This window comes from Cystoisospora suis, assembly GCF_002600585.1.
Source record: "Cystoisospora suis strain Wien I chromosome Unknown contig_2234, whole genome shotgun sequence".
Classification (NCBI taxonomy): domain Eukaryota; phylum Apicomplexa; class Conoidasida; order Eucoccidiorida; family Sarcocystidae; genus Cystoisospora; species Cystoisospora suis.
In genome coordinates, this window is record NW_027155033.1 from 16,566 (window position 1) to 41,029 (window position 24,464).

Sequence of the window (24,464 nt, forward strand, 5' to 3'; positions counted from 1 at the left end):
TGCTCTGTCCTCAGAGTATACCTTTTGCTGGAGTTTCTGCTTGGCACCCGCACACGTAGATGGCGAGAGAAGTCGCCTTGGGTGACACACGGAACTCGGGAACCGACCCGGAAGGAGTGCCAAGGTAGAAGGATCGACCTGGTGTCGTCCATAACCTCTTTTGCGCTCTGCTTGTTAGCTATTTGTTTTTCCCTGTTTCTCTCGTCGAAATTAGCTGGTCCATATGCGGCTTCTCAAAACCGTCCTCTTGAGTGCGGACAGCACTGACGGGAAAGAGCTGAAACGGGAAGAGGGAAGATGCTTTACCATTGGGTCTTTCTTTCACAGCCTTCCACTGAAAGAGGAGAGAATCAACTCTCTCCCTTATTCTGAGTTCATCGTATTGGCTTTTACCTTAGTGTTTTTTCTGATTGGAATACTATCTCGCGAAGTTTCTTTCGACACGCAGAAACTCTATTCCATCGCCGTAGATGAGAGCGCTCGGTTCCCTCTCCGCTTACTCCTCTCTTTTCCGTCTTGCCTCTGTCATTTCTTCTTGTTTGCTTTTTTCCTTTCACCTCTTTATGCCACAACGCCGCAACTGGCTCAGCCGCTCCGGGCTGCCTCTCATCGGTGCAATTCCCCAGGCTATCCGGGTGTGCGCACGGCGTAGTCTACTCCACGATCTCCTGGGCTGTCTTTCTGTCCATCTCTTGCCCTCTTTTCATCCATTCCCTCTAGCCATCCACCCTTGAAGGAGTCAAAGGAGCGCTTACACCGCAGAAGCCCGCCCTCCTTTCAAGAGATAGCAGGAGAAAGCACACGTCCCTCGTGCTAGCTGCTGGTTCTAGTTTTGTTCGGGGTGACGCCAAGTCAACTGCGTTTGTTTATTCCTTCTCAAGTGGACAAAGGGATCAAAGCTCCGCCAGTATGTTCCCTGACAACGAAACTTACTATGCTAGCTTTTCAAGTTTCTTGAAGGCCCAGGGAATGCCATGATGGTGGTGCCATCCCTTTACCGAGGTCTGTCCTCTCAACGACAAGAACTGGACTGAATGGTTCGCTTGTTCTGTGGTATTCTGTAATGGTGAAGGGCTTCGGGGTGCCTTTTTTTCTCCCAAGTTCCTATCACCTAGCTCGACATGCTGCGACAAAAGTCTTCTTTACTGGTCTAGAAGAAGAAAATCTCTCGGGAAGGACTGAGCTGTCATTGGGTAAACCATGAACCTCTCCCACCTCGTCCTATCGTCTCACGTGCTTTCCTCGTGGTGCTCTTGGGCGGACAGGACAACTCCTGTGTCTCCTGTCAGATTCTCTCAGCTTCGTTTCCCAGCACTTGCTTCCTGTCGCAATGCTTTACCTCTGTCTGTTCACTCCGTGAAGCTCATCGAGAGCATCTCTTTTTGTCGCGCTACATAGACCACCGCAGGGACTACAACCGCTTGTCTCGACATTCTTTTCTTTTGCGTGGTCTGACCAAATTACAAAAGAAAAGCTAGGTGGACGTCTATCGGCCTCTCCTCTTCCGTCGTCTCGTTCGACTCAATGTGTCCGCTTTACATACGAGCATTTTGGAAAGGGCACGGTGCCTCTTCTTCATCTTCAGTTCCTCTGAATGCGTTTATTACATAAGCATTCACCAAAGCTTCGCGCACGGCTGAGTGTCTCCTCACTCTTCCTGTATCCCCCTAACGGCGACAGAGCCAATGTCTTGTGTGAAGGTAAATCGTCGTCTCTTGTCTTAAACAAACGCATGGTGTATGTGAACTGTCTTGCGAGCTGTGGCGTGCGGTTGCCTGTTTGAGACCCCCGCTTCAACCTGTGGGTGATGCTTATTTTACAAGATTTCTTGAAGATCGCCGTCTTCAAGTGGTTTACACAATAGACGACACAATTACACAGTATATGTACATCTCTCTCCATGTATACGTTGGGGGCAGCATGCATATCTTAGCAGTTGGATCGTAATACCCCTCGTCGAATGCCAGAATGCTGGAGATTGGCACGGCGGGGACGGAGGCGGAGGGAGAAGGACCTGAAAGGGGGACTTTGGAGAGTCAGTCCTCCGCATGCAATGGTGAGAGGAACCATCCCAGGAGGAGCCCAGGACTCTATCCTGAAGAGGGGTTTGCTTCTTCTCGTACAACCGCGCCTTCGACATCTTCTTCTTCTCCGTCTTCGCCGCCTCCATCACCCCAGGATGGAAATAATAACCATACACGAGTAGGTGGCGGGGATAAAGAAGCTAGTCGCTCCGATTCCGAAAGCTGTGCGAAGAAGAGAAAACTCGTGGAAGACGATGGAAGAAGAACTGAGCCACATCATCATCTATTAGAAGGAGAAAGAGGAGGACGCCCTTTTCTTTTTTCCTCGTCAGCCGGGTTGTCTTCTCTTCCGTCTTCATCGTACACGTCTTGTTCAGTTTCCCATGGGTTAGGTTCACCTCCTTCTTTTTTCCCTGCAAGCCCCTCATCCCCGTCTCATATCTCTTGCTCTTCTTCTTCTCCCTCGCCTCAGCCTGCCCTCGCATTAGTATCCTGCTCTTATAGAACGCCGTCATCTGATGTTTCACGCGGAAAGAATCTCTCAGAACTCTCTCTCGACCCCGGGCCCGAGGCGTTTCTCTCTGATTCTCCTCCCTTCTTTATGTCCGTCTTCTTTACTTCCCAGGTCAAAAACTCTTGTTCTTCCCCCCCTTATCATCTTCTTAGTCTTCTTCTAGAATACCTTCCTCTTTCCTCTCTTCTCTTCTCTCTTCTCCCTTGTAGTCGGTCCATCTTTCAAATCACTTCAGACATTTTCGCTGAATCCAAGGGACGCTTGCCATCTCTTTCTAAAGCTTCCTGTCCCTTTTTCTGTCCTCCTTCGTCTCTTGCTGCTTCTTCTCGGTCTTCGCCAGTCTCTTCTAACTCGACAATACCCGTAGACCCTCAGGGTGAAAAGCCGCCTCAACAGATCTCTTTCTCTCAGAAATCTGAGGAGACAAGCAACTCTGACTCAAAGACGTTCACTACTCAGATGCCGAAATCTATCGGCTCCTCGTGGAGGGTGCATTCCTCAGATCGAAAAGGATATCATCAGCTCTGTGAAAAGCCTTCTTCTTTTATCAGGATTCCTATAACAAGCAGTGATCGCCATAGCACTCCAGTGTCTTTTCTCCTGGCTTCAGTGACTCCCCATAGAAGTCGTCGAAAGTTACTTCTTTCAAAACTTGTTATCCGCCCAAGTGAGTTGTCTCTTCTGCATGCTAAAGTTCTTCCCTTTCTTCTTTACCAGGGCCATGGCGTCTTTCCGAAGGGAGGACATACATCAACTCTTGAAGCAAAGGAAGCGTCGAGACAACAAAGGAAAGTTCGAAGTGAAGAACGCTCTCCGGCTTCACCGTCAACGTACACGTCTGCAAACCCACAAGTTCCCTGCTTATCTTCTGTATTTGATCGACCAGGCGTGTCTCCTCCTTCAGACGCGGTTGCGGATGTCCCTTCGAAAAGATTCTGGGAGTTGGAGCTGAGCTGTCTCTCTGTACAGCATTGGAAAAGGTTAAAGAGAAAGCAGCAGCATATGCATAGTGCTGATGGTAGGGCAGTGAATGAGGATGAGGCCGAGACTCCTGTCTCCTTTTCTCGTGTATTCTTCTTAGATAACCTTGTAGGTCTTCGTCTTTCAAATAGTGAGGTAAATCGTCATGCTGCTAAGGTTCTAAGGGGTTGTCTGTTACAAGGTCTTCTTGCTGAGCAAAGTAAGAGACCAAACCGTCATGCTGATTCGAACAACGGGGGGAATACATTAGTAGGAGACAGAGAGGGGCATAATACTGAAGAGAGGGAAGACATAGAGGAAGAAAAAGAACTTGAAAGAGAACAGAAAACAGCGCGAGATAGCCAGAGTCCTTTCATTTCTTCGTCACCCACATCCCCCGATAACGAAGACGGAAGCCATAAAGCAACTTTTACACACAGTTCCAGAGACTCAGCAATAGCCTCATCATCTGGTACTTTCCAGTCATCCCCGCACTCCGTCTTTCTTCCCTCATCATGTTCGCCAGCGTCGACTGGTTGTAAGGATACGTCCTTACAGTCGATTGCTTTCTCCCGATGTGGCATTAGTAGCGCAGCTTTTCATTCTTTCTGTGTCCTGACGCTTCCTCTTCTTCATTCACGACTTCGAAGTTTGCACTTAGTTGACTGTCGGTTAACTGCAGCTGATGCGCCTTTTCTCGGGTACGCGTTGTTGCACCTCCCTTTAGTCGAAGAGCTCAATTTGTCGAATAATCTCTTAGGAGAAGAAGGAGGACTTATCCTTCTTCTCGCTCTTCTCTTCAACAGCTTCCATCGCTCCCGACAACTCGAGCATCCGTCTGTTAGATTTCGACAGTACCCGGATATCTCAAGAGGAAGAGTTAAAGACTGTGGGACTCTCTCACCACCTGGGAGCAGGTCAGGATCACCGAAAAGGACCTCAGAGGATCTTTGCGTTCCAAGTCGCTCACATCAAGAACTTCCTCACTCCTTTTCTTCCTGTCCTTCCTCTCAGTCGCCTGGTATCAACAACTGTCTCAAGGAAACAAGAGAAGGCAATGACGTCGTCTCTCCCCCTTCTGAAGATAGCTCGTTAGAAAGCTCTGTTGAACACATGAGACTTAAAAGAAACCATGAGTTGTTCTCCTTCTCAGGCAGTGATGTTTCTCTATGCCCTCTCTCCTCAACCTCTTCATCCTCTTCCTCAGAGCATGCTTCACTCCAGGACACCTCAGTCACCCGCTCTAATAGTCAGCTACAAAACAAGAAGGATGAGAGGTCTAATTCCTCTGCTTTCTTTCCCTTCCATCCTACGGTGAATGAGACAGGACATCACGATATCTCTTCGCTTTCTCACCAGTCGCCTTCCATCCTCTCAGTAACACATCCCCAAGGTAAGCACCAGGTAGAGAATCTCCTTCGCCATAGTCGCTCGCCTGCAGGCCGACTATCCTCTCTCAGTTTGAGCGGGAATGATCTTTCGGGCGATAATCGTCTTTTTCTCGCGATTCTTACACATTTCATTTCGACGGGATCTCCTCCTTTACAACATCTCGATTTAGCCAACAACGGTTTTCAACTAGAGACTCTCCTCATTCTTTCAGATGCTCTCAAGCAAAAGAAGACTAGACTGGAAGAACCAGGGAGAATGCGGGGCCCTGCTTCTGGGATGACAAGAGCAGGAGGAGGGACGGAAAGGAACGGACAGCGAAGTGTCAGGGAGACAGTAAGGTTTTTCGCTGGAGACCAAGAGCAAACGCAGAAGGAGAACAAGATGATGGTGAGAGAGCAAGGACCTTCAGAGAAGGATGGATCGGTGCCTCAGAATCACCATAGTAACAAAGAAGCATACAGGTCCAATGCGTACAACAGTGAAGATCACTGTCTCTTTTCGGAGGAGCAGTACATGGAGATAGAAGACGAGTCTTTCAACTTGCTTATCGATTTGAGAGAGAACTTTTGTATGTGCAATCGAAGCAGTAGCGGAGGGGGAGAAGACTTAGGCGACGCTCATACCCGACAGTTGCGAGGGTGTATTGTACCGTTAGAGTCCTCGATAATAGAGGAGTTCAGGCAATCCCAGATGCGAGAACGAGAGAGGATAGAGGAGAGACGCGCATCCAGAGTGCCATTGAGAGGCCTCCAGACATTTTTTTCCGGGTCTGAGATCTCTCTTAAGAAGTCGAACGAAGAAGCACATGCCGGAAAGGCAGTGGATCTCTTCTTGGAACCTACTTCACATAGTGAAGGAGAAAGACGAGGAAAGGCATCTTCGTCATCTACTGCCACCACAAGGCGGGCAATAGAAATGTCGGAAGGTTTATGTGAAAGACAGAGAGAAGATAGTAGGACTCATCCTATGGAGGGAGGGAGTTCGACTCAGCAGCAGGATGGCTGCGGCGATAAAGGGACGGAGACAGAGAGAGAGAATTCTTTCTCTTCTTTAGTGCCCGGCAAACATCAGACACGAGGAGAAGGTTGGCAAGCTTCTTCAGAGAGGTTCTTTGTATGTCTTGATGAGTGTGAGTGTGCTCTAGCGAGGGCGAGAGGAGAAGTTGAAAAAAAAGAGAAAGAAAGAAGTCTAAAGGATTACCACGATGCGTTAGAAGATACACAGAAGTATCAGCTTGCAGAACTTCTCAAGAACGATCGAGGCTTTGCAGATAGAGTGTTAGATCTATGCGAAGCGAGACAGGATAGGCATCCAGGAGATAACCGTAGAGGACTTCACAGAAGAGGAAGAGAACAGAAAGCCAGAGAGAGGGAGGCGGACACTGAGCACGAAGAGACTTTGGAGGAAGCAGCAGGAAGCTGCGGAACAGATCTTGAAGTCCAAGAGAGTGCTGAAGAAGAAGATGAAGTAAGGGGACGAAGAGAGCTGCGATCCAGGAAGATACGAAAAGAAGATGAAGATGAGATTGTCGAAAAGAGAGAGACTCTCAGCACACGTCTCATAGGTAATAGAACAGGAGTGTGGAAGGAAAACGAAGGAAAAGAAGAAGAGGAAGACGGACAAAACAGACATCGAGTGACACGAGTGGAAGACGTCCAAGAAGACGATCTCACCCGCACCCCTGCCTTGGACCTCTCCATCAATGGTATAGCCTCTTTCCCTTCCTCTTCTTCCTCCTCCTCCTCTTTCGAGTCGTCTTCGTTTTCTTCTTTATCTGCTTCTTCGTCCTCCTCTTTTCCTCATGGCCGACTTGTGGGGCAACCAAATCTCTCCTATCTTGATGGCGGTGACAGCATGGGTGCACATCTCGTGTCTCGAACTCCTCTTTGTCCGGCGTCTTCACTTTCAAGTTCTCTAGTTGACCCGTCTCCCACGTCTTCATCTTGTCCTAGTGTTCTCCTTTCGGGGTCTTCTACAACACAAACAAATGATTCCTTGAACTTGGTGCCGTGTTCTCAAGCGGCCTCTACTGCAAGCCATGCTGCTCAGAGTAGCAGTGACGGTGGAGAGAACGAAGGCCGGGAGACAGAGGAGGAGGAAGAAGAAGAGACCGAGGGGAGCGTGGAAGATGAAGAGGAAGAAGATGAGGAGGAAGACGATGAAGAAGACGTAGAAGATGAAGATGATGAAGAAGATGGTGACGAACGATGTTTCTTTTTCAGAGGAAGGAATGTCAAGGCCCCTGCATCCGTTCTTTTGAGAAAGAAAGTCTCTCGTCTTCAGAAACTCTTACAGCAAGCTGGAAGAGACCAAGGAAATGAAGAAGGAGAAAATGAAGTCAGCCACGGCCTTGTACAGGATCAGGAAAGGTATGCTTGTCTTCATAGAGGTCACAGCGATGTGAATTTGAAGAAAGAGAAAGACGAAAAAGAAGATGGACAACAAACGAAGGCATCGACTACTTCTTCCGAGGCGGGTGTACGTACACATCATGATGAAGAACTAAAGAAGGAACAGGTGGTCTGTAGCAGAGTAGAAGAGAAAGTTAGAGTAACGTCTGAGCAGGATGATATGCACCATCAAGAGAGAAGAAATGTCACGGCAGCAAAGGATTTCATTGACGAAGGAAGGTTAATGGAACATGAAGAAAGGAGGCAAGAAACAGATGCACTGCCAACTCCCCGACTGAAAAGAGAGAGAACAGACAACGGAGAAGAAGAAGATGACGATGAGGACATCAAGAGAAAGGAAGGAGACGGGGGAAGCACCCATAGGAAAGATCATCATGAAGACGTAAAGTATACTAAGAAAGAAGTACAACCGTGTATACCTGCAGACGCAGGAGGCCTCCCTCAAGCAGCACAACAAGAAGAAGACGAAGACGAGTCTTATAATGAGGAGAGTGACGCAGAAGACGATACATACTCAGACAGTAGTGGCAGTGGTAGCGATGATGGTGAAGAAGAGGAAGATTTAGATGAAGAAGAACTCATGGATCTTATCAAAGATGCTACATCTGATGATTTCTTCTCTCCTTTCTCTTCTTCATCTTCATCTGCGTGCAAAAGAAGGAGAGGACTGTAACGGAGTAGGTATCGTTGTACATCTTTACGACGTCTTGCAGATACTTTCTCACACGGATCTCTTCTTCTTTTATTCCGAGTCCAGGGGTCTGCGGTACGGCCTAAAGTAAAGACGGTTGAGGAGATAAACAAGCAAGACGTGCGTAAAGGCTGTCTGAAGGTTTCGATGTCTATATGCATCTTCTGTGAATGTCTCAACTTCATTTCCCCGGCTCCGTTCTTCTTTGTCCTCTATGTCTTTTCTAGAAGCGCAGGACAGCATTCCATCTATCGTGTGTAATCTTCTTGCTAGGGAAAAGGAACTGCCTCTTTCTTTCTGTTTTTTCTCTCTTACTTCTTCATTTCTATCATCTCTGTTTCTTCTTCTGCCATGTTACCGCCCCTGTCAAAGACCTTTCTCTCTCTTTGTCTCTTGATAGACCACAACGCCTTAGTGACGGGGCTGTTCTCTCCTAGGCTTCATGTATCTCCTCGGGAAGTTCTTGTATCCTCGTCATAAAGAATCCTATCTTTAGTATCCATTCCTGGCTCGCTACGTGTCTCTTCTCCTTCCTACCTTTTCCCCTCTGTCTCTGCAGACGTGGATGACCGCAAAAGCAACAGAAGGGGGGCCCTTTTTCTGTAAGCGGAGAGGTAGAAGAAATTCTCTTCCTGGAAGTGTCGTGGTACGTAGGGCCATTAATGACCGGAACCAGACATTCATCAGGGGGGTGTTTGATCAGCATCGCAGAGGTTGTCGACCGTGTTCGTTTAATAGATATCTTGTTGGAGTGAATCACAGGCGTCTTCTGCCTTCTTAGGGTGTATATACACCTCCACTTTGCGATATTCCTCAAAACTGTTTCCTGTTTGGGCGAAAGCCTTACGACTGTTGTTCTGTTGACACTTTCTCTCTTGTCTCGCAAAGAGACTCTGTTCTTGTTCTTACGTGAAAAGGACACAAACGAACGCCGCCGGCTTTCACCCCCCTCTCCCTGTATCTCTTATCTCGTAAAAGGAGGTGCCTGGATACTTACAGCGGATTGTGCTGGGAGAGACAACAGGCAGGCTATCATCGTCAAGGCGCTTCTCCTCTTTCTCTTTGCAGCTATCTCTTTATTTTTGCTTTCCCTCATTTACTAGGGAAGGGTTTACGCTTTATCACCAGAGGGAAGTCGCGTTCTTCCTCTAGAGAAACCTTGTTTCCTCTTTCTGTTTGTCTTGACTAGCAAACTATAGAAGCCCGCCCAACATCTCCTTCGTTTCTTGATGAAACCGTTGACCTGCGGACCTTTCTTCTTTTTAGCTCCCCTTTTTCTTTCTTTGTCTGCCACAGTCCAGAAGCGTCTGCTTCTCTCTTCACCACATGATTTTTCCTTTCCTCTCGTTCTCTCTCAGTATGGTCTTCTTGTTCATCATCTTCGCTCTTTCTCCCTGTATGAAGATTACAAAGTGGATGTTTCACGTGGATGACGCCTGCCTCTGTTACGGTGGAGAAATGAGTCAACTCTGCGCCTATAAAAGCACGACACACACATGTGTATTGACATGTATACGTATGTATACATGTGAATGTCTTACGGCTTTCCTGGGGTTCTCATCGTATACACGGTCGCCCGGGATTGAGTTTTAGGATAGGTGTCATACACCCCAAACCTTCATACAACTAGAGACCGTTGCTCGGCCGTAGCCTCTGTCTTCTCTTCTATCGATCTCGCCTGAAACTCAGCTAGTCTCTGCTATGAAGGAATCTCCTGCCGGACGATCCGGATGGTAGATGAAGATGTTATAGGTGCCCTTACCCTGGTTCCTCCCAAGTCAAGTCTCAGCGCGGGGAAACAGTGGTCTTCTCTTCCTTTCTAAATTGTAGATAGACGATAGAAGTGTCGTCTTGATATAGTAGAGGGATTCCTGATGTTCGTGCCTATGTGGTGATCTTGACTACGCTGTCTGGATTCATAGACAGCGATGAATCTTCATAGTTTGGTCCTACTTACCTCCTACCCTGTCTATCTATCTCTCTCTGATCTATTTGTCTCTGAGATCTATCTATCTTCAATATATCTATCTTTGATCTATCTATCTTGATAAATCTATCTTTAATCTATCTATCTACCTTCAATCTGTATATTTATCTGCCTTCTTTATCAACATGTTCACCTATCCTTCATAAGTCTATCTATCTGTACGTATATGTATTTGTGTACACTCGGATATAGATGCTTATGTGGAGATCTGCTCATCCAGATGAATCTGTGTATTTCGTACCTGGACGTATGCCCTCAGTACGACTGTTCGCATGTCACCTGGGTCTTGCTTCAATCTGTGGAAGAGGATAGGTATCGATAGAAGAAAGAGCTTGGGGAGTGTCTCATATCAACGAAGACCGGACAACTCATTGTTTTGTTTTCCTTCATCTCTTCCTTCAGTACCGCATGCCACTCACACATGTAACGGTAGGCTATTAAAGAATCGGCCCCCGTCTGGGAACCTCTTTTTCTTTTTCTCCTTTTCTTTTCATTCGTTCTTTTGTTTCCTTGATTCATCTTCATCGATGCCGTCTTATCACTTCTTGCAGCACTGGCGAAGAATAAACTCTCTCTGTCTTTCCGCCTCCTCTGCGGAGAGAAACATTTCTCGAGTGCTCTTATAGAAAATAGTTTTTCTGGTCTCTTTTTTCCTGTTGGCTGTCGTGGCGGTGTTTCCTGTCTCTGTCTCAATATGTATGCGGTGTGTGTCTCTTGTCAAAGGACGTGAAGATCTTTCGTAAGCTCCGTGCTGTAGACAGCGCTGAACTTCCCCCCTTCCCTCAAACGTTCTTTCTCTATGGAGAGAGACCCCAGCTAGCCAGCTAGCCGTGTCTTGTTTTTTTATCATCGTCATCAGCATACCCATTGCGAGTCAAGTTTGTCTCTCTCTTACTATTTACACCAATATCAAGACAAGCACGAAAGACAGCGAGACATTTGGAACTCCCCCGCCTAGCCGCTAAAGGTGGTCTTCCGTATCGAAGAAACACAGAGAGCTTCTTTCATCCGTCACTAGGGGTCTACTAAAGGGTTTTTCTATGGCTTGAAGCTTCGAGACAACAGAAGACAACACGGAGTTAGCGTGGGTCCTCACTCAGGGGGGAACGACTGCGAGTCAGGTGAAGGAGACTATTGTCAGTGACGTCACTACTCTTACGAGTATGATCGACCGCAACACCTTTCTTCCTCTATAACTCTCTCTCGTGGAAACATCTAGATGCAGAGAGCAACCTTAAAGGAAGGTGCCATCGGGTTCGCTTTCCTCTATCAACATACTGACGGTGTACATATAAATATCTCTGTGTACCGGTGCCTACGAAAGAGAAAGGAACGAAAAGCGAAAGGGAATGAGTAAGGTCAGCCGAAGAAAGAACCGGTATGTGCCGACACAAACTCATACACGCGCTTCGAGCAATAAAGACGAGAATACATATTCATTCAGAGTCTCCAGCGATGATTTGTACCCGTCGCCGTCCCGCCGAATTGCTAGAAGAGAGAGCGTGCCGACTAGTAATCCTTCGCCGTGTAGTTGAGGATACCTGTGCAACTCAGGAAACGTGTCGAGAGTCTTCTCGACAAGACATAATCTCCATGTTTGCCTCCCAACGTCACGTGTATCGACACAACACGATCTCTCTGATATAAGTATATATACATATATATGTACATATATGTATATATACTGATATCAGTATATACAGGTACGCATACGTACATCCATAGACAAGAGCTGAAAGCCAGCTTGACGGGGGATATTTCCGCCTCCTTTAAGAAGTTCGCGATATGACTGAGGAGAAGACACTTTTACTTCCCTACAGCATGTGACTTGTTCGTCGTTCTTCTCTTCTTTGCTCTTCTTCTACCCGGGGTAATTTCGTGTATACCGCAGAATCTTTGTTACTCTGGTCTTCTTTCTCCAGCACAAGGGAACATCTCCACCCCCCTCCCCACTTCACCCTCAGTTGCCCAGAATCTCTTCCTTTCTTTTCCTCTCTTCGCGTCTTTCCTCTCAGGTCTTCTTCGTCTCCGGGTTTTTCTTCTTTCCTCTCTAGAACATCAACCTTTCCTTCCTTCTGAGAAGTATCTTCTTCTACATATGTCCCGTGCAAGTCCTTGCACCACAGAGACATACTTCCTTCGACTTATCGGAGAAACTATAAACAAAAGGAATGAAGACTCATGAATAGGGAAAATATCAAAGAGAAGGATAGAAGCCTTGCTCACCTCCCATCCCCCTCAAAGAGAGGAGTCCGCAGTAAGGTGATAGATAGATAGATTAAAGATAGATTAAAGATAGATAGATAGATTAAAGATAGATTAAAGATAGATAGATAGATTAAAGATAGATAGATAGATTGACTAAAGATAGATGGATAGATAGCTGGTAAAGGTGTATGTACGAGACATGCATAGAAGGAAAGATATGTAGGGGGAGCCCAGGAGAGACTGCAGGAGGAGAAGAGAGAAGAAACCTCACAGCAAAAGCCACGATGAGAAAAGTTTTGCGTGACGGTAAAGTAAAGGTGTCTGTCCACCTTCAGAAGTAGAGCGTATGGCATACAACATGACGATGAGATTCTCTTCGCTTCACTTTCGAGGAAAAGCGCCTGCAACTCTATATAGAAGATCTTACTGGTAGTCATAGAAGAGTTCTTCTCCGGGGAGAAGATCACGAAGAGCGACAATCGCAACAGCTTGATGAGGCATGCGAACCGATTCACAATTCGGTTCACAGCTGTGATTGATATACCTGCGAGCAAGAATAAACAACCAAGAACGTCTATATACAATAGTGACTCGGCGAAAAGGGGCGGTTATGCAGAGGGGAGACTCTGGGCATCACCATAAAAAGAACTCCTGGGCTATGACGCTCTAAAATTGGGCAATGGATGATCATGCTAGCGAGTCTCGGACAAACCACGAGATCATGGAGATATGGTGGATGGTAGATTTACATAGACACGAGTATAGGTAGGCGTGTCCACGAGGACAGCAGAGCAAATCCTTCGACGAGAGAATAAACAGAAGGGATACCACTGGGAGACGTGTAACTGTTCCCTGCTTTGGACCCATATGCGTCGCATAAGAAATGTACACGTATACGTAGACAGAGAGAGAGAGACTGCTAAGATTGATCGTTAGCGTCCTTTCCTAGAGTTTCAATGTCTCAGGCTTTCTCTGACACTATCAACGGCTTTTTTCATGCCCTGGAAAACAGGAGGAAGATTTCTAAAGAGAAAGACCCCACGTGACGATGATGGTAAGAGAAAAACAAAATAAATGCAGAAAATGACGTGATCGCACACAGCGACGAGTCGCCACTGCACCCACACTGCTCCTGGTGCCATTAATACACCCCTCTCCAAATTAAGAAAGACCAGCGAGCGAATTGGTAGCTGGAGCTACCAACCATTCAAGAGAGTTTTCTTTACAGCAGGGGGGATGTAAGAGGTGTATAAACACTGTTGTATGAAGGTCATAATGAAGTATGGAGAAGTGCTTCTATCTCTTATCCTGTCTGTATTTCTTTACCTCGCAAGATTTCCGCTATCTGTGGCATCGACAAACTTTGTCTTCTTTATATAACTAGAATGAGCGACAGTCTGAGCTTGCCGATCTCCGCGCCTGCCTCCCCTACCCGACGGTGGAGGTGGACGGGGAGGCTCGGCATCCATAGAGAACATGTAGCAGTTCCCATGCTGCCAGTCATAACGAGATTCTCTGGGAGAAGAAAAGAAGGAGACGACGGAGAAAAATAAGAACTCAATGATGAGGAGGAGGATGAAAAAAAAAGAGTTCGAAAGATGAGGTGAAGAGTGGATGGTATGATAAGAAAGAAGAGGAACCGAAAGAGAAGAGAAGGAAGCAAAGTAAGAAGGACATAAGACACGTTTCCGGTGTGAAAGACATCATCACTATTACTCTGCAGGAACGTATTGAACTGGAGTAGCTTGTTTGTTAGATGCAGGTGTGAATACTTATGTCTCTTATTGCTTGAGATGAGATCTTTCTTATTCGTATTCTTCTCCTCATGACGACGTTTCCTCAGCGCGCGCTCCAAGGTCCAGTCTATCCATACACATGTACATATTGATATATATAGAAATAGTTATCTATCATTCCAGTGGTCCACTACCACTAAAAAAAAACTGTATGCGTGCTTAGCTTCTCACTGCTCGCTAGTCTCCTCCTCACAACTTGTATCTTCTCCTTTCATCCTCAGACCATCAGATATCTCTATCCACAATAAAACTATATATCGGGGAGCCGCGAACGGGTACAGCTGTATACAGATACATCTTGCTTCCCGACCATAGCGTAACATCCTCCATCCAAAAGACTAAGATGAGTGCGCGACTCTTAGGGAAGTAAGACAATCGCCGGTTGTATGGAGGATAGTAGAGAGAGCAGCTACTAGGACAAACTGAAGCCTCTCAGAAAGTACTATCTCCGTCATGCGTGGGTGGTGCGGGAAAAAGAAAGACAGATCTTCTATCCATCAACTCTTCACACTGGGCAAAAGCAGAGAGACTCAAGAAAGATAACGTTGTATGCATACTTGAAAAAGAAGAAAAGAGAAAGAAAGGGAAATCTCGTCTCACACTACCTGATTTCTGCGAGATTCGGCTCTTCACCATCTCCTTGTCGACGCTTACGAAAACTATACGACTCTCCTACATACTCCATCACCACTTCTCCTGCTTTAATCCATTCGACAGCAAATACCCCGAAACTGCACGAGGTAAGAAGGAGAAAGAAAGAAAGAAAGTGTTGTCAACTGCAGCGGGTCCACAGCTAACCAATGCAATTGTGGCGTGACCCGGTACCCCTAGAGGGACAACGTGTATACGGGATAGGCTTCCTTGGTACTTCCATCGTCGAGAGAAACTTCAAAATAAGGAGAGCTCTCTTCACTTCGCGCTCCTCCTGCCCCTCTCTACGTGACAGACAGAGGCATACATACGTGTAAGTAGGCATATGTTTCAGCAACAGACGTGTGTAAGCAACAGAGTGTCCATATAGCTAGCCACACGGATAGAGCCACTTCACTTCAACGAGTTTTTCGTGTCATTAAGGGATAGAGTTTTTTAGAGTCCTCTCCAAGAAGAGCCGGCTGTCCGGACTAGAGAAAGACAGATAGATGGGTAGACACATACGGACGTGTAGAAAGAGGTTTAAGGTATGAGGCATGAACTATAGAGTAGCCATGGACAGTAGGTACCCATACAGATTCGTACGGTATGCAGTCAGTGTCTTGCCACCGAGGCAGGCTACCAAAGACGAAGAAAAGAAAGATAGAAGGACTACCCTGACGGACCCATGAATTAAGGATTTCTGCAGCTTGACTTTTTTTGTTTTGATGGAGAGATCATAGCGTCGACGTTTTCTCTCAGGGAAACGACGAGGTGCCGGGACAGCAGGCCAGTCTGCTACTTCAGCCTCTAAAAATGCTGTAAGCAAAGCATTACCACATCAACATGCTATGAGGTACACCTGAGGTCTTCCCCTTTCCCGGGACTCCTGATATGTAGGGCCCCGGACAAACCAAAGTCAGCGGACACAGTGAAACACTCGGAATCCTTCGCCGCCTTCGGAACACCTCGCGTCGTGCGTTGTCATATGATGGGGAAAAAGCATTTCTCTCTTGTCAAGGCATCTACACACATAACCCTACAGATATGAGATACGAGACAAGTGGAATCAGAGGAAAAGCTGTCGTGTCTCCGCTCGGAAAGATAATCATGGAGGTGGCTTAGAAAAGAACAAAGAAAGGAGGAAAGAGAACTTACCCTGCTGCTGTGCCTGATGCTCACGGGTCGCTTCACGATCCCTCAAGAGCTGAGACGCCAGGTTCTGCGGTAGAGTTCCATCATGCTGTACAGAGACGTATGTAACGAGAGAGAAACAGAGACAGACAACATAAGAACCCCCCCCCTTCCAGCAGGAAAGAAGCGATCAGAACCGGGAAAGACAAACAGAAATACTTCTCAAGAGTACACTGACAGCCGGCGAAAAAGCCGCGCGGAAGAGACCCGGGACTTTTCAGTGTATAGACAGAAGTTCCGCAAAGCCCCCCACCCCCCCGGCGTATACATACCCTCCTGCCGGGCCTTCGGGTGTATATACATCACAGGACGACACGACGACGGAAACGCACTTTCAACGACGTCCGAGAACACGAAGAGAAGGCGTTTCTTTTATGACCACAAAAAGAAAGCGTCGTAGATGGAATGAGGCAAAGTGACGAAATGAGAGACGAAAGAAATACCAGAGAGGCAATAGGAAACAGGTAGACAGTACATACAAAAAAAAGGAAAGGGGCAGAAAAGAGCCAAACAGTAGCAGACAGTCGAGCATCCCCACTCTTTCCTGAACGTAACAAAACACTTGCCCGTGAACATCTCTTTCTAAGTCTTCACCAAAGAGAAACAGAAAGCACCTACGATCGGAGTCTCATCATTGCTTTCTCCAGCTCGGGAACTGCAGGTGTGGCTGCGGGCAAGTATGTATTTGCGTGTATCTATTCCACTGAATACAATATTACGACAACATTAGACTGTGACTCACTTTGTATGTACTCTCCCCCGGAAGAGGGAGACGAGACAAGGGGAAGGAAACCTATCATTGTGAACGGGAAGAAGCTACATAGACACCATGCAGGGAAGGTATATACCCCGCCTAACTGGATGGCCTGTGGGTTTTCAGAGTATTTCCTGAGCTTCGAAATAGATACATACATGTAGAACTGAGAAAAGATCTGAACCTTTGGAGGTTGCATGTTTGCTCTTGAGGGGAAGGGATATCTACGTGAACGCCACATGAATATCAACGATGCCTACGTACTTGGAGCCCAAGATAGTACTTCTCTTGAGTTATTTCGTCTTCGTCAAATAGAAAACCTGGTGGAGCAAATACAGGGAGGAGAAATGATGAATGCGGATGATGATGATGATGTACCACTACTACTACTACTACGTTGTGTGTGATTGTTCCTCTGAATCTTTTACGGACCTAGGACAGAAGAAGAGATAAGAAGACATCGTAGACACCTCCCACTCCCGTCTTGCCTCACACGAGAGCACATACAATACATAGCACGCCACAGACACTACGTGGTGGGGGCACCGATACTGCGTTCATGTAAGTTCTCCACAGAGGGTATATATATACATGCATACATGCTGATACGTATATGTATACATCATATACCTCTCCCTACTCCGTTAGTTCTTACATTGACAATGAAACCTTTGAAGAGATCTCGGGATCGCTGAGGTAATAGACGAGCAGGAGCGGATACGACGTCTGACTGCCCCTTAGTGACTCTCTGATCTTCCTTGTTTGTTGTTTGTCCCCCCTTTTTCAGCCCGCCTTCTTTCTCCCCTGGACGATTATTGGATTCCTCGTCTTTCTGTCCTATTCTTGTATCTTTCTTCTCCGTCATCCCGCCCTCTACTCTCTTCTTCTCTTGTCCTATACCATTCAGCTCACTGTCGATCCCAACAGAGAAATCTACAGTGTCGTCAACAGACGGAGAAGCAAAGAGAGATGAACTACCCTCGTTCTTGTCCTCCTCCCCCTCTTGACGTCGTTTTCGATTTCTAATAGATACCCCTCTTCTCCTTGTGTTTCTTGTAGCCACAGTAGCTCTTCCGTTCAGACGAACACTCTTCTTCTGCTTCTCTTCATATCTTTCTTCGCTCGTTTTCCTACACCCCCGCAGATCTTCTCCGTCCTCAATGACGATCGCGGCTTCATTCACTTTTTCTAGTGAACTTCTCCGAGTTCCCTGTTGTGCGTGCGTCTCTACTAGGGTATCAGCCGTTTTCATCATTGTCTCTTGTACGTCGAGCGAAGCCGCTGTGCCCCCAGGAAGACTTTCCTTTTCCCTATCTTCTTTCCTCTGAGACAGATGAGAGAAGTGGCCTGCATACTGTCGGTGAAGTAGAGCACATCGCCGGGGATACCAGTGAGGGTGAATAAGTGTCACCGTTGCTTGCTGAGGTGAGACTAAAACGAAGCTCTTTCTCTCATCTGTCTCAACACAGCTCCCTACTCGCTTTCGACTTGAACTAAGATGTGGAGGGATTGCAGGAGATGGTGTAGAAGACGAAGATGAGAATGCTGTCCCCGATACGGTTCTAGAAGTCTTCTTTTCTCCCGCCTTTAGGCGTTGCTTTGAAAGCTTCCGAGATGTTCCGTGAAGCAGTTGGATGCGAGAAGGACGGACTTGCAAGAGCCGTTCCACAGCTAGACGTCTAGGGGGATCCTCCGAAGGAGATGATGATATACGTTGACAAGAACAAGCGATGTCTGGGTTCTCAGTGTCTACGATGTCTTCTTCGTCCCGATTCTCAAGTGATTCAGTCTGTGTTGTTCTCTCTGCTTCTATGTTGGTGACTTTTGCTTCCAATGGTCCTGAACTTCTCTCCTCTTCGGATTCTCCCCTCCTGCACGCATCTTCTACAGTTGGTTCGCTTAACCTTTCAGGGTTGTGAGAATCTGAGAAAAGACGCTCACGCCATTCTTCGCTCTTGAGTCGCAAGAAAACTTCGGATAGCAACGCATCCCGACTGCTTGGTGAAGGAGTATCTGGCAAGAGTGGTGACGAACACGGGAAAGAGCCAGGGAGAAGAAAGGAAGAAGAAGAAGGCGATGGCAACGACAATGAGAAGGAAGAAGAAAGAGGTAACAAGAAGGACGAAAATGAAGAAGAGAAGAAAGTGAACAAAGAAGACGCAATGTTCTCTTGGTGTCGGTCTCCTGTATTTTGTAGAAGACGAGTATATAACCACACAGCATCTTTCATAACGCTTTGAGAAGCGTTCTCTGATTCCTCACTCTCCATGTGCGTCTTTTCTTTCTGTCTCTCTTCTTCTCCTTCATGTCGGACTTCTTTTTGTCCTCCCTGTTTCCTTTCTTCTTCTTTTTGTCTCCCTTCTTCTTTCTGTCCCCCTACTTCTTCTTTTTCTAGGGGAGTTGCCGTCAGCGTGTCCTTCACATCCATTTCCATCGGTTGGTGTTCTCGGTCTTCCTCTTGTGTAGTTCCGTCTTGTTTGCTCTCGAAATCCCTCTCTTCCTTCTCCTCTCCCGTTTGTCTCTCCATTATCTGTCCCTTCTTCTCTGGACAAGTGGAATAGACTTCTGAACTCTGCGCTGCCTCCGCTGCCTGTTTCTCTTTGAGTCCTTCTACTTTCGTAGCAGACGCAAGGAGATTCTCAGCACAGCCGTCGCCTTGTAGTTGAGAGGCTCGGCGAGCGAAGGGAACAGGACCGGAGTCGTTTTCTACTGGAGACGGGAAAGTGCTGTGAGAGGAGAAGTTTAAATGGGATGGAGAGGTAGAGGAAGAAGAAGGCAGTGAGAATGAACTTTTGGAAGCAAGTAGCTCAGAGCTTTTATTAGATAGAAAAGAAGTAGACAGAGACTCTGATGCTGCTTTTGTAACAGAAGAAGAAGAGGAAGACGAAGAAGAAAAGAAAGATGAAACTGAATCTCTTCGTTTCTGTTGTGTAGAAGGTGGGACTTCTTGGTAATTTCCAGAAACAGTCCCCGCTCTTCCCGCCTTTTGTTGCTTCAGCTTCAAGAGATATTCCAAAGCTGTTTCGAGTCTTTTCCTTACGCGAGCTGCGTCAGGAGAAGATAATACAGTCTTGACTCGAGACATGAGAGGGGTAGGAGAGAAGTCACCTGTCTTGTCTTTGGAGCCTGGGTCGGTGGAAAGTCTTGTGTCCTGACGTATGTGATCACCTCCTTTCGTAGACTGATTTTGAGATCCTTCGTTTTCCTTGCCTGATGAAGGGAGATGTTCTCCAGTCGAACCCTCTCTTTGGCCTCTCCCATCTCCTGCGAAAAAACTCATTTCGGGACCTGGAGGGATCTTCACTCTTGCTTCCTTCTCTCCGAGCAGCCTGTTGCATTCCGCAGTATTTCTGTTGTCATGATCTATTATACTTTTCCCTCTTTCCTTGTCGCGGGTTTCCGTAGGTATCTCCGCTGCGCCGTCGAGCTGAAAAAACTCTAAATCCCCTTCGATATCCCCTGTCTCGTTACAACTGAGACCTCCGGTCTCGTTGTTATCCCTAGCCTGCGTGTGAGGCGTCCTGTGGTCTTGAGTCACATGACTTGGCGCCGTCTCTTCTTTCCCTCGTATAGACTCCTTCCTTACATCATTCTGAGAAGGGCGGGAGTGGTTTGAGTCGTGCTTGGGATATTCTTTACTCTGCAAATGCTGTTGACTATGATGAGATAGAGAGGGCGGTTTGCCGGTGTGGGTCTCTGAAGAAGGGAAAGGCTGATGATGAGTTGTGTAGAGAGGAGTGAAGATATCAAAAGCTCCTTCATCCGTCAGTAAAACCTCGGCTAGCATCTCTGCTGTCTGCGCTGTGATATCTGGGGGTGCTCGAAGAAAGTAATACTTTCCATCTCTATCGTATCTTCTCAGCTGATGAAGGGTATACCAATCTGCAGGTCTCAGAAGATTTCGTGAAAGAGGGCATTCCTCTTCTTCTACCGCATCCTCTTCATTCAAGAATGAAGAGAAAGGAGAAGACGGCGGGCGGGTTGATGATGACGTTATAGAGGAAGAAGGGGCTGGAAAGGAAGCGGCAGAACTCAAGACAGCGCCAGACGACGAAGACCGACGGTTTTGTATTCTCCAAGGCACCAGCTGAAGTACGGCTCCTAAGGGTTCACCACATTTTTCACAGGCTTCAGAACAACAGAGACACTCGACATCTTCTGCGCGTTCATCTTCTACAGGATAACTAAGGAGATGTGCTTCAAGACTGGTTTCGTTCTTTTTCCCCCCGCCTCTCAGATTCTCTTTAGGTCCGGGACGAGGCTGCTTCTTTCTTCCTGTCTTGTTGTTCTCCCCTTCTACAACTACTTTACTCTTAGCATCCACCCTTTCATCTGAGTACGCGGGACTGGCTCCCATTAATGTATGAAGTCGATGTGGAGCTGCCACGAGGCGGATAATATCTCTTAGACTAGGATCAGGTAGATTATTCGATTCTCCAGTTTCAGCAGGGTTCATTTCCTCAGTCTCTACAGTCTTGACGTGACTTACACTCAGTGAGTCTGAGGCCTTACTATCTTCCCTGTCCTTTTCATCTCGTCCTTCTTTCTTCAAAGAAGAAAGTTCTCCCTGTGTCTGTAATGACGAAGAAGTGCTGGGTACCGACTTCACTCTTGACTTAGGCGGGGGTCTCCGTTGCTGCGGATGACTTCTCTGTCCATCAGGACTAGTGTTTGTACACCATGTTGGAGGTATCTGTTCTGTTCTGTCTTTATCTGACGAGCTTAGAATACTATGGCCTTTCCCACTGGATGTCTCTGTCTTACCACGACCTGGGACGCATGTCTTACCCTCTCCTTCGTCTTTGACCAAACAGGAAACTGGCGCCGAAGTGTGAGAGTGTGTTGGAATTTGCCACGAAGAGGTAGATATTGCTTTACTGGCCAAAACAACTGAAGAAGAGGAAGACTCCGATGGAGAAAGAGCGACCACATCACCATTTTGTGCTAAAGAAGGTACTAAAACTTGAGGTGTACAGACACTTGATGAAGAAGAGGAAGGGGTCACAAGATCGCTAGCTCGTGATACCGGGGTGTTGTCCTCATCTTCCCATCGGAGTGCGGCTGCCGTAAGAACTCGGTTCTGTTCTTCCTCGTCCTCGCCGGGAGAAACGCAAGACAGTCGTTTTTCTTCATTCTCGGCTTTCGAATCTTCTTCTAGAAAGAGACTTCTCTTACCAGCGGTGGCTTCTCCTTCATTCATCAGCTTCACCTTTGTCTGCGCCGTAGTCACTCGTCCACCCACGTCACTTCTTGCTCTCTTTCTTCCCGGTCCTCCTCGGCGTGTCATTCCTCTATGGGGCGCCTTTTCTCGACCTCCACGTGTCGCTCTAGAAGAGGCTGGATGAAAAGGTGAGGGAGTATCCTGGACACTATGATAGGCAGGAGACACCACGGCGTCTGTCGGAGCATCTGAGCTTAAGCGAAAGGAGGCACTTGGGAGATCACGGCAGGAAGAAGATGAGGAAGCGTAAGCAGAAGAAGAAGCTGCATGAGAAACAATCTCACTGCTAGGTCTCTCCGACGCAAGACACACCTCCTCAGGAGATGCAACAGAAGAGCCAAAAGATGACCGGTGACCGACGTCTCTACGGGTTGACGATGAGAAAGAGGAATGAGAACAAGAAGGCACCGTCCCTCGTTCTTCATAACAACGTGACGGCGGGAAATTTCTCCAAGAAGAAGAGGTGCCTGTGTGCCCGACTGAAGTTGAAGAGGGAAAGGGAAAGGAATGAGGAACAGTAGATGGAGGGGGAAACGCCCCGATACCTGCACGGGCTGTCTCCTGACTGAGAAGTTGCAGCGATCTCGGTCGTGCAGGAAGACCCCCGGATGCCGCGGGTGGGGCATTGACATTTGACACAGCATCCTCTTTCGCTGACGCTGCATAGATCTGAGCATATGGTCCTTGGGAACTTCGGAAAGTAGAGGCTTCCGGCTGACTTTGAAGAGGAAGTGTTGGAGGAACCCGCGAAGGATATGAATGAGAGGTGACTGGAGGGCAGGTGAGATGAGGTTCAGAAGAACAGGAAGTAGCGGGACGTTGGAGGTGATTGGCGTCGTACTGAGGAGATCGTGGGGGAGATGGCGAGGGAGAAGAAGACTCTGAAGAGCTGGAAGACGAAGAAGAAGAGGAGGATGAAGAAGAGGAGGAAGAAGAAGAAGACGAGGAAGACGAGGACGTCGAAGAAGGCGCCATGGCGGCGCTTCGGACACACACAAAAAAACGCGGGCCTCCTACACGAGAGATATCCTTACTACGTACAGCGCAGAGTACGACACGAGAGCTAAGGGGGAGAAAGAAGCAATCTTAGGCATTCAGGCAAGGCCAGAAACGAAAGAAAACGCTTTTCATTCTTCGCGCAAGTGTTTGGAAGCTCAGCAAGCGGTCGTTGCCTCCCGCCCTGCAGTATCATTTACAGACAGGTACTTCGTCGTCTGTTTGTAAAGAGCCGCCGCGGTACACGCAGAACACATCACGCTGTCTCTATCAAGAGGGACTAGGGGTGAAAATAGTTCAAGGCGGAAGTTTAGGGACGCCGAGGCCGAAGTGGACTTGAAAGAAGCCGACCTAACTTGAAACGGAAGGCAAGGCGGCATATGCCGTCATTAGCGAAGGTAGCTTGGAAGACGGGCCGTCCCTCGCCGCACTCCTAACACACCATGTGGTTGGATGAAGGTATCCTTGTAAAATTGCTAGAAATTGAAGGAACTCGGGCTTCATCAATACACTTCGTGCCTCACTGCCCTTAGAAACGGGGGTGTTATCCCGTCGTTGTAAGTGGTCGCTTTTGGTGAGAGACAAATGAGCCGAGGTGCGCCTCCACGTAAACGCGTGGTTTGAGAAGAGACCATCAGGCCTCGTCACAGGAGCTACGGACTTCCCTCTGTTGACTCAGGTTGAAGGAGAAGCATCCCTTCTGTAGGACTCTGCGAACTGCTTTTTGTTTGCATGCACATGCGGAGCCGGTCAAAGTCTCGAAATGGTGACCGCGACGACGACGACGGCAGCCGGCGAAGCTCCGTTTCAAAGGCTCAGGCGACGTGGATGAAACCTGTCGCCACCAGGTGGTTTCCATCAGTTCACTTTCCTTGCGACGATGGAAGAAAATGTGGCAACAGCACGGACTTGGGTGCCAGGCTGACTCGTCGGTCGAGATCGGCCGCGTGATGTGCCAGGACATTCCCGAAGTCGGAGACGATGAAATCGCTTGATCGGTCGTGCAGTTTCGCGTCCACAGTGAATGACACAACGCCTCGAGTAATGATCCCACCAACCTACTAATCTGCTTCACCTCATTCAGGGTTCAAGACGGAGTAACATCTTCGTCGTTGCAACGGGGCGTGCGGCTCGGCGCAGCGGCTGTGGTACAGGTTGAACCCTAACAGTAGGCTCGTCGTAGCGCACCAGCACCTTGGTTGCGAGGGTTGGGAGGGCCCGGCCCACGTCTCTCCATGAGCGTGGCCTTCTCCAGTTTACCCCCCAAGACTTCCAAACTACGCTGCAGAAGCACGTACTTTGGAAATCCCGGGGTGTCATTTATACTTCACAGTGACAACCCTGTCGCTAGTGATGAAAGAGGCATGCCGCGGTCGGCCGGGTACACGAAACAAGACTGTCGGCCCGCGCTTGTCATACCGGTCAGTCACAGGCAAATGCCGATGCTACGCCCTCGCGAGATAGTTCGGAGATCGCCCAGCAATATGGGTGAATCGGTAGCGTTTCGATAAGTATGTGTATCCCCCTTGGGCGGACGCCCTGGAGGAGAGCAGTTCTCCAGGCTCGCACGTCGTGCGAGGCTCCAAGGAGCGCCAGGCTGCCTTTTCCACCAGCTGGTGCTGCTAACTGTCCTCGGCTTCCCCGACAGTTGTAGAGGTTGCCGCATAACAGAATAAAGCTAAGAGC

The 24,464-nt window shown here is 47.9% G+C and overlaps 2 protein-coding genes across 2 annotated transcripts; both read right to left on the reverse strand.

Annotated features, from left to right (window-relative positions):
- Positions 1–200: 200 nt before the first annotated feature.
- On the reverse strand, positions 201–11,360 carry CSUI_004700 (uncharacterized protein). Its single transcript, XM_068064885.1, has one exon. It carries the CDS (start codon positions 6,588–6,590, stop codon positions 6,225–6,227), a length of 366 nt encoding a protein of 121 aa, XP_067923140.1. The 5' UTR covers positions 6,591–11,360; the 3' UTR covers positions 201–6,224.
- A 377-nt stretch (positions 11,361–11,737) lies between these two features.
- CSUI_004701 (histone lysine set) lies at positions 11,738–23,449 on the reverse strand. Its single transcript, XM_068064886.1, has 8 exons — positions 17,217–23,449; positions 16,826–16,993; positions 15,772–15,856; positions 15,300–15,432; positions 14,589–14,714; positions 13,514–13,702; positions 12,615–12,731; positions 11,738–12,135 (listed from the first exon to the last, which is right to left on the reverse strand). Exons 1-8 carry the CDS (start codon positions 22,755–22,757, stop codon positions 12,072–12,074), a joined length of 6,423 nt encoding a protein of 2,140 aa, XP_067923141.1. The 5' UTR covers positions 22,758–23,449; the 3' UTR covers positions 11,738–12,071.
- Between the last annotated feature and the right edge of the window lie 1,015 nt (positions 23,450–24,464).

Coding starts and splice junctions, on each gene's coding strand:
- CSUI_004701 (XM_068064886.1), bottom strand. CDS start 22,757: ATGGCGCCTTCTTCGACGTCCTCGTCTTCCTCGTCTTCTTCTTCTTCC. Junction 15,857..16,825: donor AGTACTATCTTGGGCTCCAA/GTACGTAGGCAT, acceptor GTCTCTGTACAG/CATGATGGAACTCTACCGCA. Junction 15,433..15,771: donor GCATCAGGCACAGCAGCAGG/GTAAGTTCTCTT, acceptor CTTTGCTTACAG/CATTTTTAGAGGCTGAAGTA.
- CSUI_004700 (XM_068064885.1), bottom strand. CDS start 6,590: ATGGAGAGGTCCAAGGCAGGGGTGCGGGTGAGATCGTCTTCTTGGACG.